At 46.7% G+C, this 13348-nt stretch overlaps 1 protein-coding gene across 1 annotated transcript; it reads right to left on the bottom strand.

The window, feature by feature from the left end:
* Nucleotides 1–312: 312 nt before the first annotated feature.
* LOC113566462 (proline-rich extensin-like protein EPR1) lies at nucleotides 313–3567 on the bottom strand. The gene is made up of 5 exons (XM_026992114.1): nucleotides 3544–3567; nucleotides 3037–3105; nucleotides 2870–2964; nucleotides 1211–2728; nucleotides 313–1048 (listed from the first exon to the last, which is right to left on the bottom strand). The coding sequence occupies exons 1-5, from the start codon at nucleotides 3565–3567 to the stop codon at nucleotides 313–315; spliced, it is 2442 nt and encodes an 813-aa protein (XP_026847915.1).
* Nucleotides 3568–13348: the final 9781 nt, after the last annotated feature.

The raw sequence follows: 13348 nt of genomic DNA, 5'->3' as shown, positions 1-13348 counted from the left end.
TTGGTAGAACATAGCAAGAGTTGGATAGACTTTTAGCCGTACAACATAGGTACACCGTATAGAAACAATGATCCCCAGTTGTATGAGTATGCGATTCATTAATTACAAAAATACGAATACAAAAAAAAAACAAACAATTTTCGTCCTTGCTGGCGCCTCCAGTGGTTCCTAGCACTCACAAGCACTAGCACCCCCGAAGCGTTGAAGTATCGTTACACTGTATTGACTAGATCTACAATATCTAGCCCTAGACATATAGTAGCTATTGCGCTGCCAGAGACGCTCTCTGACCTCTTAGATCTCCTTCGAGATCTAGAAGTCGAAGGGGATGTTGGGCTTCGGGTACTGGTAGCCCTGGTGCTTGGTCGTCTGTGGGGGCACACTAGCTCTTGTCGGGGGTGGGATGTAGATGGTGGTCTTGCGAGTGGGTGGTGGCGTGGGTGGACGGGTCACGCGGGTGGTGACGGGCGGCAGGTATGTGGTGGGCGGGCGAGTGGGTGGACGGGTTGGGGGAGGGGTGGGTGGCCGAGTGGGTGGACGGGTTGGGGGAGGAGTTGGTGGACGAGTTGGTGGCCTGGTTGGTGGAGGAGTGGGGGGCAGGTACGTTGGTGGGGGAGTGGGTGGGCGAGTGGGTGGACGAGTTGGGGGCCTAGTTGGTGGCTGGGTGGTGCGTACTGGGGGACGTGTGGTTGCTGGTGGTGCAGGCTTGTTTGTGGGTGGCAGGTAGGTTGGTGCAGGAGTAGTGGCGCGAGTTGGAGGCCTAGTTGGAGGACGAGTAGGTGGTGGGGTGGGTGGGCGAGTTGGGGGAGGAGTGGGTGGGCGAGTCGGGGGACGAGTTGGTGGTGGAGTTGGGGGCCGAGTTGGTGGCCTGGTTGGTGGTGGAGTGGGAGGGAGGTATGTTGGTGGAGGAGTGGGTGGACGAGTGGGTGGGCGAGTGGGTGGGCGAGTTGGTGGCCTGGTAGGAGGCTGAGTGGTGCGTACTGGAGGACGGGTGGTTGCTGGTGGTGCAGGCTTGTTCGTGGGGGGCAAGTACGTAGGTGCTGGGGTGCTGGATGGGCGTCTTGTTGGTGGGATAGTAGCCCTCGTTGGAGGTGGAGTGCGGATAGTCGGTGGTGGAGTGCGCACAGTTGGGGGTGGAGTGCGTACTGTGGGGGGTGGAGTACGACGAGTAGTAGCTGGTGGTGCTGGCTTGTTCGTGGGTGGCAGGTACGTAGGTGCGGGAGTTGTGGCCCTGGTTGGGGGCTTGGTTGGAGGACGAGTCGGAGGACGAGTCGGGGGCAGAGTTGGTGGTGGTGTACGTCTGGTCACTGGAGTTGGGGGGCGAGTGGGTGGCCTGGTTGGTGGTGGAGTGGGAGGGAGGTATGTGGGTGGGGGAGTGGGTGGCCGAGTTGGTGGCCTTGTTGGGGGACGGGTTGGCGGCCTGGTAGGAGGCTGAGTGGTGCGTACTGGAGGACGGGTGGTTGCTGGTGGTGCAGGCTTGTTCGTGGGGGGCAAGTACGTTGGTGCAGGAGTGGATTGGCGGGTTGGGGGAGGAGTAGGTGGCCTTGTTGGAGGCCTAGTTGGTGGAGGAGTGGGTGGCCGTGTTGGGGGAGGAGTTGGGGGGCGAGTTGGTGGCCTGGTTGGTGGTGGAGTGGGTGGGAGGTATGTTGGTGGAGGAGTCGGTGGGCGAGTGGGTGGGCGGGTTGGTGGCCTGGTAGGAGGCTGAGTGGTGCGTACTGGAGGACGGGTGGTAGCTGGTGGTGCTGGCTTGTTTGTGGGTGGCAAGTAAGTGGGCGCAGGAGTTGTTGCTCGAGTTGTAGCCCTAGTTGGGGGCTTGGTTGCTGGCCTGGTGGGTGGTGGTGGAGGTCTGCGGGTGGTTGGGGGAGCAGTGGGTGGCAGATATGTTGGAGGTGGAGTTGGTGGGCGAGTTGGAGGCCTTGTTGGTGGTGGTGTTGGTGGGCGTGTTGGAGGGGGTGTGGGTGGGCGAGTTGGGGGCCTGGTAGGAGGCTGAGTGGTGCGCACTGGTGGTCGTGTGGTTGCTGGAGGTGCTGGCTTGTTGGTGGGTGGCAAGTAGGTTGGTGCTGGAGTGGACGCACGTGTTGGTGGTGCAGTTGGAGGACGAGTCGCTGGCCTGGTTGGAGGTGGTGTCCTTGGCGGTGGTGGAGGAGGAGGCACACGAGTGGTTGCCGGTGGGGCTGGCTTGTTTGTGGGTGGCAGATAAGTTGCTGGAGGACGAGTCGCTGGCCTAGTTGGGGGAGGTGTTGGAGGACGAGTTGGTGGCCTTGTTGGGGGTGGAGTCCTTGGCGGTGGTGGAGGAGGAGGCACACGAGTGGTTGCCGGTGGTGCTGGCTTGTTTGTGGGTGGCAGATATGTTGCTGGAGGACGAGTCGCTGGCCTAGTTGGGGGAGGTGTTGGAGGACGAGTTGGTGGCCTTGTTGGGGGTGGAGTCCTTGGCGGTGGTGGAGGAGGAGGCACACGAGTGGTTGCCGGTGGTGCTGGCTTGTTTGTGGGTGGCAGATATGTTGCTGGAGGACGAGTCGCTGGCCTGGTTGGGGGAGGGGTTGGAGGACGAGTTGGTGGCCTTGTTGGGGGTGGAGTCCTTGGCGGTGGTGGAGGAGGAGGCACACGAGTGGTTGCCGGTGGGGCAGGCTTGTTTGTGGGTGGCAGATACGTTGCTGGAGGACGAGTCGCTGGCCTGGTTGGGGGAGGAGTTGGAGGACGAGCTGGTGGCCTTGTTGGGGGTGGAGTCCTTGGTGGTGGTGGTGGTGGAGGCACTCGAGTAGTGGCCGGTGGTGCTGGCTTATTGGTTGGAGGCAAGTACGTGGCTGGCACGCGCGTCACCGGGGGCCTCGTCGTTGGAGGACGGGTCACCGGAGGCCTCGTCGTGGGCGGACGGGTGTAGGGCGCCTCAGTGGTGCGAGGGGGAAGATCGAACGGCACCTTCGGCGTGGGGTAGAAGTACCCGTCGGCGGCACGGACCTTGCGCTGTAATGGACGGACTCGTTAGTCGGGAATCTGCTTCAGAGGTGGGTTTTCGGGGGGGTGGGGTTTACTTACCACATGCGTGTCGGCCGTTGTGGTGGCCACCGCCACAGCGCAGAGCGCCAAGACGTAGAGTGCACTTCTCTGTGGGGAAAGGGAAAGGAGACTCGGTTAAGAATAAGTAGAGATAAATCGAGATGCATGGCTTCTCGGTCGTAGTGCTCGTAGTGCTTGTGGCAGAGGTTCAAGTGTCTCCGACTAACAACTGGCTCTAACGAGCGGCTGATTGCGGCTAATTGCCCGATCGCCTTATAAGAACTAATCGCCGCTTCACGCTTAGTGGCAGCTTGGCCCGAATCGGAGACGAGGCAAGGCAAACCGAGCCGTCGTCTGCCTCTATGGCCTGCGGTTCAAAACTCTTCGAAAAGTTCAGCCCGAGTCAGTCTGGGGTGAAGTATTCAAATCAGTCGCAGACACATTACCATAAATGCATTGAAAATCACTCGAAAATGTTAACACAGACATTCAACTTTGACAGTCATTAGCATCTCTAGGTCATGGATAGCGATCCCCCATCCCCACCCGAGGCTTGCTCTGAGGCGCCATTGATTGGTCTGTAAACCTAGTAAATTTCGCAGATTCGTGTGATTAAAACATAATGCTAATGCATAATGGGAACACAGCGATGACGAGTGAAGATGCTCAGCGACAAACGACAACCTGCTGAAGCTGAGGAAGCAGATCTCTGGCTCTGAGTTATGGCTTCCGTTGATTCCGTTTCGAGTATTCATTTGCATTTGTCGCTGTGGCTATCCGCGGCAAGGTCATCGACTAGCCTCTGTCAACGTTAATGAAAGTGGTCGTCGAATTGGTTGATACTCGATGGTCGATGAGCTCAATTCACCCATCGCAGAATTTTTAGAGATTCGTATATAAATAGCTGATTATTATGCCAGAAACCGGACCTTCCCCGAAGAGAGAGACAGACCAGTTCTACGCAAAAGAACCAAGACAATGATTATATAATAATCATAAAAATAGGGAGAAAAACTAAAGTCAGAAATTAGCATACGCACAGCCATAAAATAATAATAAAAAAAAAAATAAAAAAAAACAGCTTCGAGTGTCGTTTATAACCAAATCTGTTGGATTATAACAAATACAGCGATGAGCACCACTACATTGTCTTTTGTTACTGCCTCCGAATGTTTGCTAATTTCGACAAATATTCAACTTTTTTGAATGTAAATGATTCAAAAATTATTTATGCTAATGAACCCAAACGTTTGGCAGTTCTAACTTGTTTGAAATTTTATTAAAAAAAAACACACACACACACACACAAAAAGAATTTTAAAATCCATAAGATCGTGTTTGACTTATGAGATGAGAATCGTTAGCAATTAAAAAAGAAAATATTATATTTATTTATCTTGCTTTGTCAATGCGAAAGTGAAAGGACACTTGTGTTTCATCGATATCTTGAAGCTGGCTTTATTACCATTATGCTAATGAGCAGCTAATTAATCCGATTCAGACTGGATCGAGGGTAAAGCCAACTCAAGGGCAAGACCTTAAGACAGTTATTACAGACGCAACGGAGCAACAAATAGTCTCGGAGCTAGGATCTCTACAGATCTTTGGAAAGTGTACAAATCTGACAATTTCGCACTCAACTTAGCGATACATAAGATAGCCAAGAATATCTTGGTCTTGGGCTGGACAACTGGTACACTGATGGTTAGCTCAATGGCAATGTCTAGAATATAACTTGAGGTAATTGTTTTTATGGCTATTTACCTAAATACGCCAATTACCAATCTTTTAAATGTCAGAAGCCCCAGCGAAATGTATTTATGAAAAACAGAAAACAAAAACAAAAAAAAAAACACGTTTTAATTTCATCTTCAGTCATGTCAATGCTGACATAGAAACAGCAGCCAAACCAACCAAAGTGGCAGAACGCAGCTGGTGCCATCCTAATGGCTTAATACGCAAATGCTACTATTGGCCGAAGCGGAGGCGATCCGAGCCAAGATGATTTGTGGCTCTGTGGGCGGCCACACGGCGCATGCGTAACATTGCACTCGTTCGACGAAGTCCACTCGCATCGCATCGCATCGGATCGGATGGGAGCTTGGGACTTGCTTGGCACTTGCAAAATTTCTACGGTCAACCACTTTTAGCGGCTTAAATGTCAACTGGCATCAACAGAGACAGCAGAGCCGGAGATAGCTCTTGGTCGCAGATCCGACAATCTTTAAAATGTAAAATGCAAATAGATTGGAATTGGAATCGAGCTGCAGTCGGTGCTTTAGCAATTTATTTGCCTGCTTCCCTGGCTGTTTGTGTTGCTCTTCTGCGATGTTGCAGATACTCTTCCCTTTGCGAAACTCTTATCTTGTCTTGTCTATGTCTTGTTTGTCTTCACACCGAGGGACACTTGTTTTTTGGACACTTTTTGCACACAAAATATTATTGTTTGTTTTAGGACGGATTCAATTGAAACTAGGTTGAGTGGCTTTACCATGGTGTACACTTTTGGACAGCTGCTATAGACTCAAACTGGAGGTTTGCTGATTTATTAATCCCGATTTCGTTAGGTAATCCTTTTCGTGCGTAATCCTTGGCGGAATGGCTAAGAAGACGACGCGACCGATCGTATCAAAATTCAATGGTCAATTGAATTTGATCGATGCCCAGCTAAGTTGGTTTAACTTCTAGGTCGAGTGTGGAATACCAACTAAAGCATCAAAACTTGTAGATTTTCTATATATACTCGGACCCGCCATCTGCCCGAAAAGCAACGCCGCAACGCCACCGTCGACAGAGGCAGCGACAGAGGCAGAGGCATCTTCTTCACTTGGGCGACAGCTGTTAACACTCGCCCCGGACCGCAGCAGCAGCGGCACCACCAGTGGCAGCAACAGCAGAGGTGGAGAAGAAGGCAGCGGTCGAAACCGAAAGCGGCTAAGATGAAGATGCGGCGCTCTCTGCCAGCGCCGTCGCGACGTCTGCCGAGGCTGACCAGGCGGTTAACCAGTCCCAGACCTGCCGCTGCTGTCGCTTCTGCTGTCTCTGCTTGAGATGTTTGGGAGTTAACAGACGGCTAACATCAGTTGGCCAAATTCGAGTAAGCCCTAAAGCAGCAATTATAACAAACCTGATGCGGCAGCAGTAGCAGAAGCACCAGATACTTACTTGTACTACCGCATGCTTAACTTGGCCAATTTGCTGTTGGTTTTACTATTTAGCTGCCTTTGATTTGGGCAAACACACTATGCAGATGCTTTTTGGTCAGTTTTTGCCAAAATTCCAACTTTTAGGTAAAGTGAGAACCCCCAAAAGCGAACGGGAAGGTTTCAGTAATCAAATTTCATTGAGATTTTGTCATAAGAGCAGATTTAGGTTACAGTGAGAGATCTCTAAAAGAAACAAGTAGATTGGTATAGATTTAGGCATTCACAAGCTTATATGTACAGCCAAAGCTCTATAAAGCAAAACGGACCATATATATACCGTGCAGTGTACTCATACCAGATTTCTGAATATTTTCGTTAAATTTTGGATTAAGAGACGCTTGCAAATACCAGTGAAAGCTGTCTTAAGCAAATCGAACTACCAGTGAAGTAAATCGGTGAGTGCAATCCACTCTTAGAGGGCTATCACTGTACCATCGAGTGTTAAACATTTTGTCATGCAGCGTTTAATTTTGTAAACGGCTTAGATGCAAAATGCCCAGCATGAGCTTCGAGCAGAGACGAAAAATTTCATCAATTTCATCAATCGACTGTCAGTTGCGCCGAGTCAAGGCTCCCATCGGAGCTTGCCAAGGCAAATAGCATAGTATACTCGTAGTAGAGCTGAGAAATGTGAGAAGATCAGGCGTTGGCTAATGGCAATTACCCCGTCCGGACTTGGGCTTAGGCCTACATGCAGTTTCGCCCGAGGAACATGAACCGGTTGACTTCGCGCCCGATGTTGGGTGCGTGCGTCTGGGGGTCAGCAGATGGAGTTGAATGTTAAGGTAGGCACCGCCATCTCTGACTCGCATAACCGAATGACCTTTAGACGCACACACATCTCGGAGAATCTCATCAGAGATCGCCCCTCGAAGAAGCCCCCAACTCCAAAAAAACTGCATCTGAGGCGGAGGCTGGGACTGGGGCAGCGGCTGATCATTCTTCTGCCGCTCAGCGATTGACACCGAAACGAGTTTCAGTCAGAGTTTGTCATCGCCTGCAGTTTTGCTGTATTTTGTTTATGCTTAATAACTAGAATTTATTAATTTTCGAGCTCATGAAAAGCAGTCACGCCGAACATTTGGATTTTAATGAACCAATCAGCCAGACGCCCACTGTTGTGAGCCTCCTCCTCCAGTAGCCCCTGCAGATGGCTGGACTCTTTTGGCCAGAGCCAGTGCCAGTGCGTGGCCGGCCATTCATGGGCGGTCTGTGGTAGAGATCATCGCGTAATTAGTCGACCCAGACGAGACTTCGAGACTTGAGGAAGTCACCCTCTAAGTGGACAAAGACGGCCGTCAGGCGGTAATTAATTCTCGGCTGTAATTGCATAAGCAGTGAGAAACCTCCAGCTGGCCAACAATTCGGGTCATAACTTGCTTTGCACATCTCCAACTCCTCCTCGTCACCTCCGGAGAGGCAATGACACTTGGCGACGACTGCTGACATTTCAAATTTGTCATTGCGGGAAATTCAAGTGATTTTTTTCTTCTCTATTTGTGCTGAAAACTTCTCGAATACCGGCTGGAGGAAAAGCCTTTTTGTGTCAAATCATCGGTCGTTGCGACAGTCGATTATACGTTGTTATTCCATGCCGGCGATGAGAATTCGTTGCCTCGGATTTTGGTCTCCATCGAAGGACAATCCAGCTCGAAATTACGAAACAACGCCACTGTCAAATCCAAGTCAGCATGTCCCTGACATGTGCCCGTCTAACCAGATTCTCAACATGATATTTTAGCCCCTCCTCCTCTTTGTTCTATAAGAGAATTAGCAACTTTTAAAATTAAATAGAAGCTTATGTTTATTTTGGGTGTTTGCTGCTTGGGCGGCTTTTGTCTTGGGTGCGGAAATCATGAATATGAAATGTCGATTCGGTTTCAGTTTTATCAACCAGATCTCGACTCCCAGCTATTTCCGAGGGGTGTTAGACTTAACACAAAGATTTTTCATCAGAGATAATTTGAAACTGCTTTGACTAGTAAGCTCATCCATTCCCAATTCATCCAGGAAGGAAGCTCTGAGAGGGCTTTCTAAAAACATTAAAGACCTGTAACAGCAAAGAACAGGGAATAGTTAGGCCCGCTTTCTTCAGTTGAGGAGCTCATCTGAAAAAAGTTCATTGCCTATTCCCTATTTGATTTCATTTATCGAGTCATTTGAAATGAGTGCTAAACTCAATGAGATCTTAAAAGACTGTCATGGAACTCTTGATTTGAAGACATTCTATAGCCAGGTTCCATTCAGGTAGAAGTACGCCGAGCTTATCTAATCCCAGTGCAAATTAAATACCCTCACGCACAGGCCATTAAAATTGAAATCAAGTCTCTTGGCAACGAGTTCCGACAATTCGAGCCTAATGAAAAGTGTTCAGCGAAGAACGATAGGAAAGAGTCTCCACTGAATATTTATAAGAGGCCTCTTGCCCCGCGAAAGACATACGCATTGTGCGAGTAGGATGGATGAGGCTGAGATCGAGACCGATCTGAGACAAAGTCTCAGAGTGCGTGGTTATTCAAATTTGGCGGATCTAAGCGGCGGGAATCGTATAAATTTACGAGTCAAATGTCACGTCACCTGCGTCAGCATCTGGCCAAGAACAAGCGCCGCAACATCGTTAATTGTGCTTATGATTTATGCAAATGTATCCCTATACATAAGGCATTTGTCCGCGTCTCAGCGGCGGATTCTATACGGCTCAACCTCAACTCAAGGCGGTCCATATTGTCTTCTGCTTAAGATTTATATTTATGTAAATCCGGCATCCAAACAAACACCCAACCAAACTAACTAGTTTCCCCATTTTGCTTTTCTAGTTTTTGTTTGTGACTATGAAAATGGCTTGGATCTTTGGTGTAGGAAGTTGAAATGGAAGGTTCTGGCTGAATTTTAGATGAACTTCAGAGATCGAAAAGGAAAGTTTTGGGCGGGAGGACGTGGGAATTTTTGGATGGAAAGAAAAAGAATTTTTTTTATGCGATAATATTATTTGAAAAAGATCAGTACTTCATTGAATTCTAAAGGGAATTATTCAGAAACCAAAACATGAATAGAAGAAGAATTTAATTAGAACATAAATGAAATCCACTATTTATTGGTTGTATATAATTTTATCTTTTTTAGTTTATTGCCAATATATTTATATATGCATTATGATGTAATCCTCTTTAAAAGTGAATTGTGATAAATGTGAATAATATTTCATAAAAGAAGTCAACGAACTTGTTGTATTATACTTCGTTCTTTCATTCATGGGAAGTTTATCTCAAGTTTGACAGATTGAATAGGAAACCCCCAAGGACTCATCCAAGCCTTGACACGACCAATAAATTACCCATTGGGTTTGTATTTAATGCATGTAAGGATAAATCTTAGAATGGATGGGACTTTCAACATTTAAAGACGCTTCATTAAGTCAAATAAAAGTTATTTATCGAGTGCAAAATCTTTAAGATAAACCGATAAAATTGTTATAAATTGTTTTAACAACTGTCCGCTCAAATTTGCTCGATGAATATCAATAACAGTTAGCTCTGATACTGATACAGAACCCGACGATGATAATTTATGAATATTAAAATGTTTTAATAAGTGCTTACACCCAGCCGCTGTCGATCGTATAAACAATTGGCTAACGGTATTTCGTTAATGGATATTCCGATTCGATGAATAAATACCATTTGCAATTCGCGTATATCTGAGAAATGTACCCGAATCAAAAACCTGCAGTGGATCGGATACGCTCAATTCCAAATTAAAGGCGGGCCACCGAAGTAAACGTGTTTTTCCCCGCCCGAGAGACACCGAAACAACCAAAAATATTAATAAGCCTTATCAAGGACACCGGCAGGCGAGCGTTAACCAGTTTGCTTCGTTTTTTTTTTTTTGCTAGCAATTTATGGGCCACGATTGCGGGCCATTGCCATTGGCATCCTTGCCACGTTAAATGAGACACCCGAACGATTTTGGGGGAATCGCTGAGGGTCACACTCACACCGCTGAAAACCGGGGGACAGGTGGGGGCAAACCTGTTCCCCAGAAGAATCTGCTGTGTGGTGCGTCGAGCCATTACATAACCGAGTGACCCTTGAAAGTTTAACAAACTGGCTTGGCCTTTCAAAGCGAAAGTTTTCGGGTGTTTCATCTTATCCAGAATCTATAAGATGCCAACAGATTCACCATTAATAAAGCTTCGATAATTGTCCGACCAGCATATAGTTACGATGACATTGCTGGCAGTTGGAGATCAAGAACGAAATTGAACCAATTATTCACTTAAGACGACAGCGACACCAAACAGCACACAACATCTCGAGACTTGGGTCAAAACGGAAGGTGCCCCAAAATGGAACTTGAGCCGAGACTCTTGACTTGATTAATGGCCATCTCGAGAGTGCACTTCACCTCTGCACCTCTGCCATCTTAGCCAGGTTGTAAATTAGCCCACTTAAGGCGAAGAAATAGCTAAAACAAAAAGATACTTTTTATGTGAGACTGAAACACTCTTGACCAAAAAAAAAAAAAACACACAAATAAAGTCAGAAATTGGAGCATCTCAACTCGATCCACACGCGTCGCTCGGTCACAAGGCTGATGGGCCGACTTTTAAGTTAAAATTGAATTCAAAATAAAATACATACAAATTAGATACATATAAAAATATACGAAATGGAGCTACAGATCAGACTTTAAGCCAAAGATGGGGCTGTATAAATTCTACACGGATTGGGCAAAAAAAAAGGAGAAAAACACAAATCGAAAATTAATTTCGAATAAAAATCATTTGTTTTGGACTGGACTGGGAACTGTGGCTACCAACTGGTTATATCGCCTCATTTCAATAGCCAACTGGTTCGTTGGTCCAGCACATAATATATAGCCACTTACTTATTCGAGCATCTTGTAGGCCGACCACCACATTGACAGCGACAATTCTATGCCCGAAAATCTCGGATCCGAAAACTAAAATTTAAATGCAAATTTCTCAGTCCTGTTTCTTTTATTCATGCATACCCTTTGATATATGTAAAGGGGAAGTGAAGAATATCCAGTCAAAAGAAGGAAAACTCCAAGAGGAAGGCTCCAATGTTCTTCGCTAGGTACAATTATCCATCAGTTCAAGAAGAGTATTACTCTCTTCGAGCTAAGGTTGCCAATCCCATTTCATGTCTTCCAAAAAGGAGCTTCATGAGGTAACAGAAACTGACGCACTTGCCAGACCCGATATTTACATTTATTTGTTATTTATCGATGTCTGGAGATGCGGTGGCCTGTGAAGAGTCTGATCTTAGCAGCGTGCGATGCGAACACGATTCTGCACTGGCAGTGGCACCCCACAAGCCACTAGTTCATTTTTACCAGTGAGCCATAAATTTCAGTTGTGGCGTTTTTGATTTGTTGCCTGAAGTCCCAGACCACACATCCAACCATTCCCAGAAGAGCCGACACGGCAAGGTGTCTGCGCTGGCTTCCGCATTTCTTGGCCATGTTTCTTTTTTGAGAAGGCAGAGAAGGCAACAAGCTCAGACAGACACCCTGGTGAGGTGGGGTGGGCTGAGTGCGGATCCCCCACCCAAAAAGTAGGCTATATGGCACCACAATCGCATCAGCCATGGAATCCTTGCCCCAATGTCTTGGCATTAACTCGACTTGACACCACATCTCAGGCACTTATCGCCAATTTAATTGGATTATGCAATCCGAAGACGTCAATCAGTTTGAAGTCCCCGCGCACCCTCCCGGTGGGGCTTCTTCACAGCTCGAAGGTTAGTTGGACCAGTTTTCTAATGAATTTCAGATAAAGCCACATCTAGCTCGGGTCTGAGCCACAATGAACGCCTAAGTATTTATTAGCTTTAATTTGAATTTTCATATAAAATAAAAAACGGCGAACAAAACTCGTTGGACTCTGTCGCTCTGCCCCTGCCTCTGCCTCTGCCTCTGCATGGTATCTATGTATCTCTATTTAGACATAGATGCTTCTACCCAAAAACATCAAGCAACAACAAACAGCCAAAGCAGAAGCAGCAACAACACCGCCAAACAAAATCAAGTTCACCTCGAGTGTATCAAATTTGTATAAAATTCATCAGTTAGCAGATACCTCAGCTGGTAATACAAGATTCGTAACCACAAAATTGTCTGTGGCTATACGTATCTCACTATCTCTATCTCTCTCTCTTCTGTGTATGGGTGCATGGGTATTATGCAAAACAGAGGAAGCAACATACATATATGTAAGTATGTACATGTACATATCTCCATATACTGGCATCTATGTGTATGCGTGCGAGTATATTGTCTGAAAGATAATCGTATTTGTGTCTGCTTGGGCATCGATCGATTAGCATTTTAGTTGCTGCCTTAACGATATTCCATCATGGGTGCCATCCATCGATTCTCTCAGCATGCACTTCTGCTTGGCTAAACTATATTTTTATGTGGAATCGATTAACTTAAGCCATACATCACACGCTTGTTCCATCCATTCGATATGCCCGATTCAAGGCCCTCCCGCTGAGAGCAAAACAAGAAGCGGCATCATCCAAAACACACAGCTATTGATGGACCCATTCGTTGGTCGCTCTTAACAGATCATTGATATGATCTGATTCAATTGCTACAATATTAATCGTGTAATATTTCAATTACGATAACGATAAAATGATTTGGATATAGATCTTAAAGCCTGTTGTCATTAGATATTGTTTCAAAAAACCAATCAATTAAAAATGATTTAAAATATACTTCTTGTAAGTTTTTCTGTCAAAAAACGAACATGAAATCGTTGTATTCGCTTATTCAATGATCAAATAATACCCAAACCTAACCAAACCTGATCCTTAAGTATTCAAACTAGAAGCCAGTAACAAAAATATTTGAGATCCAGTTAAATTCATTAGGTAAAAATGTTTAACACAAGTTACTCCCCGCCCCAGCCACCGTACACAGCATCGTTAAATCGATATATCCATCGATTGTCGTCGTACAGTTTCGTTTGCGATCATCGTCATAAATTAGTCTGCATATTAAGCGGCATTTATAGAGCTATTGGAATTGCCATTCGCAGGAAGTTCACTTGTCCGACATCTGGTTGGCCGTTTAGAAAAATGTGCAATTGTTTAGCCAAAATTTATAGCGCAAGG

This window comes from Drosophila persimilis, unplaced genomic scaffold (genome assembly GCF_003286085.1).
Source record: "Drosophila persimilis strain 14011-0111.01,24,50 unplaced genomic scaffold, DperRS2 tig00000700-arrow-arrow-pilon, whole genome shotgun sequence".
NCBI classification, from domain to species: Eukaryota; Metazoa; Arthropoda; class Insecta; order Diptera; family Drosophilidae; genus Drosophila; species Drosophila persimilis.
Note: the sequence above shows the minus strand (reverse complement) of the source record. Positions and strands in the feature narration are given on the sequence as shown.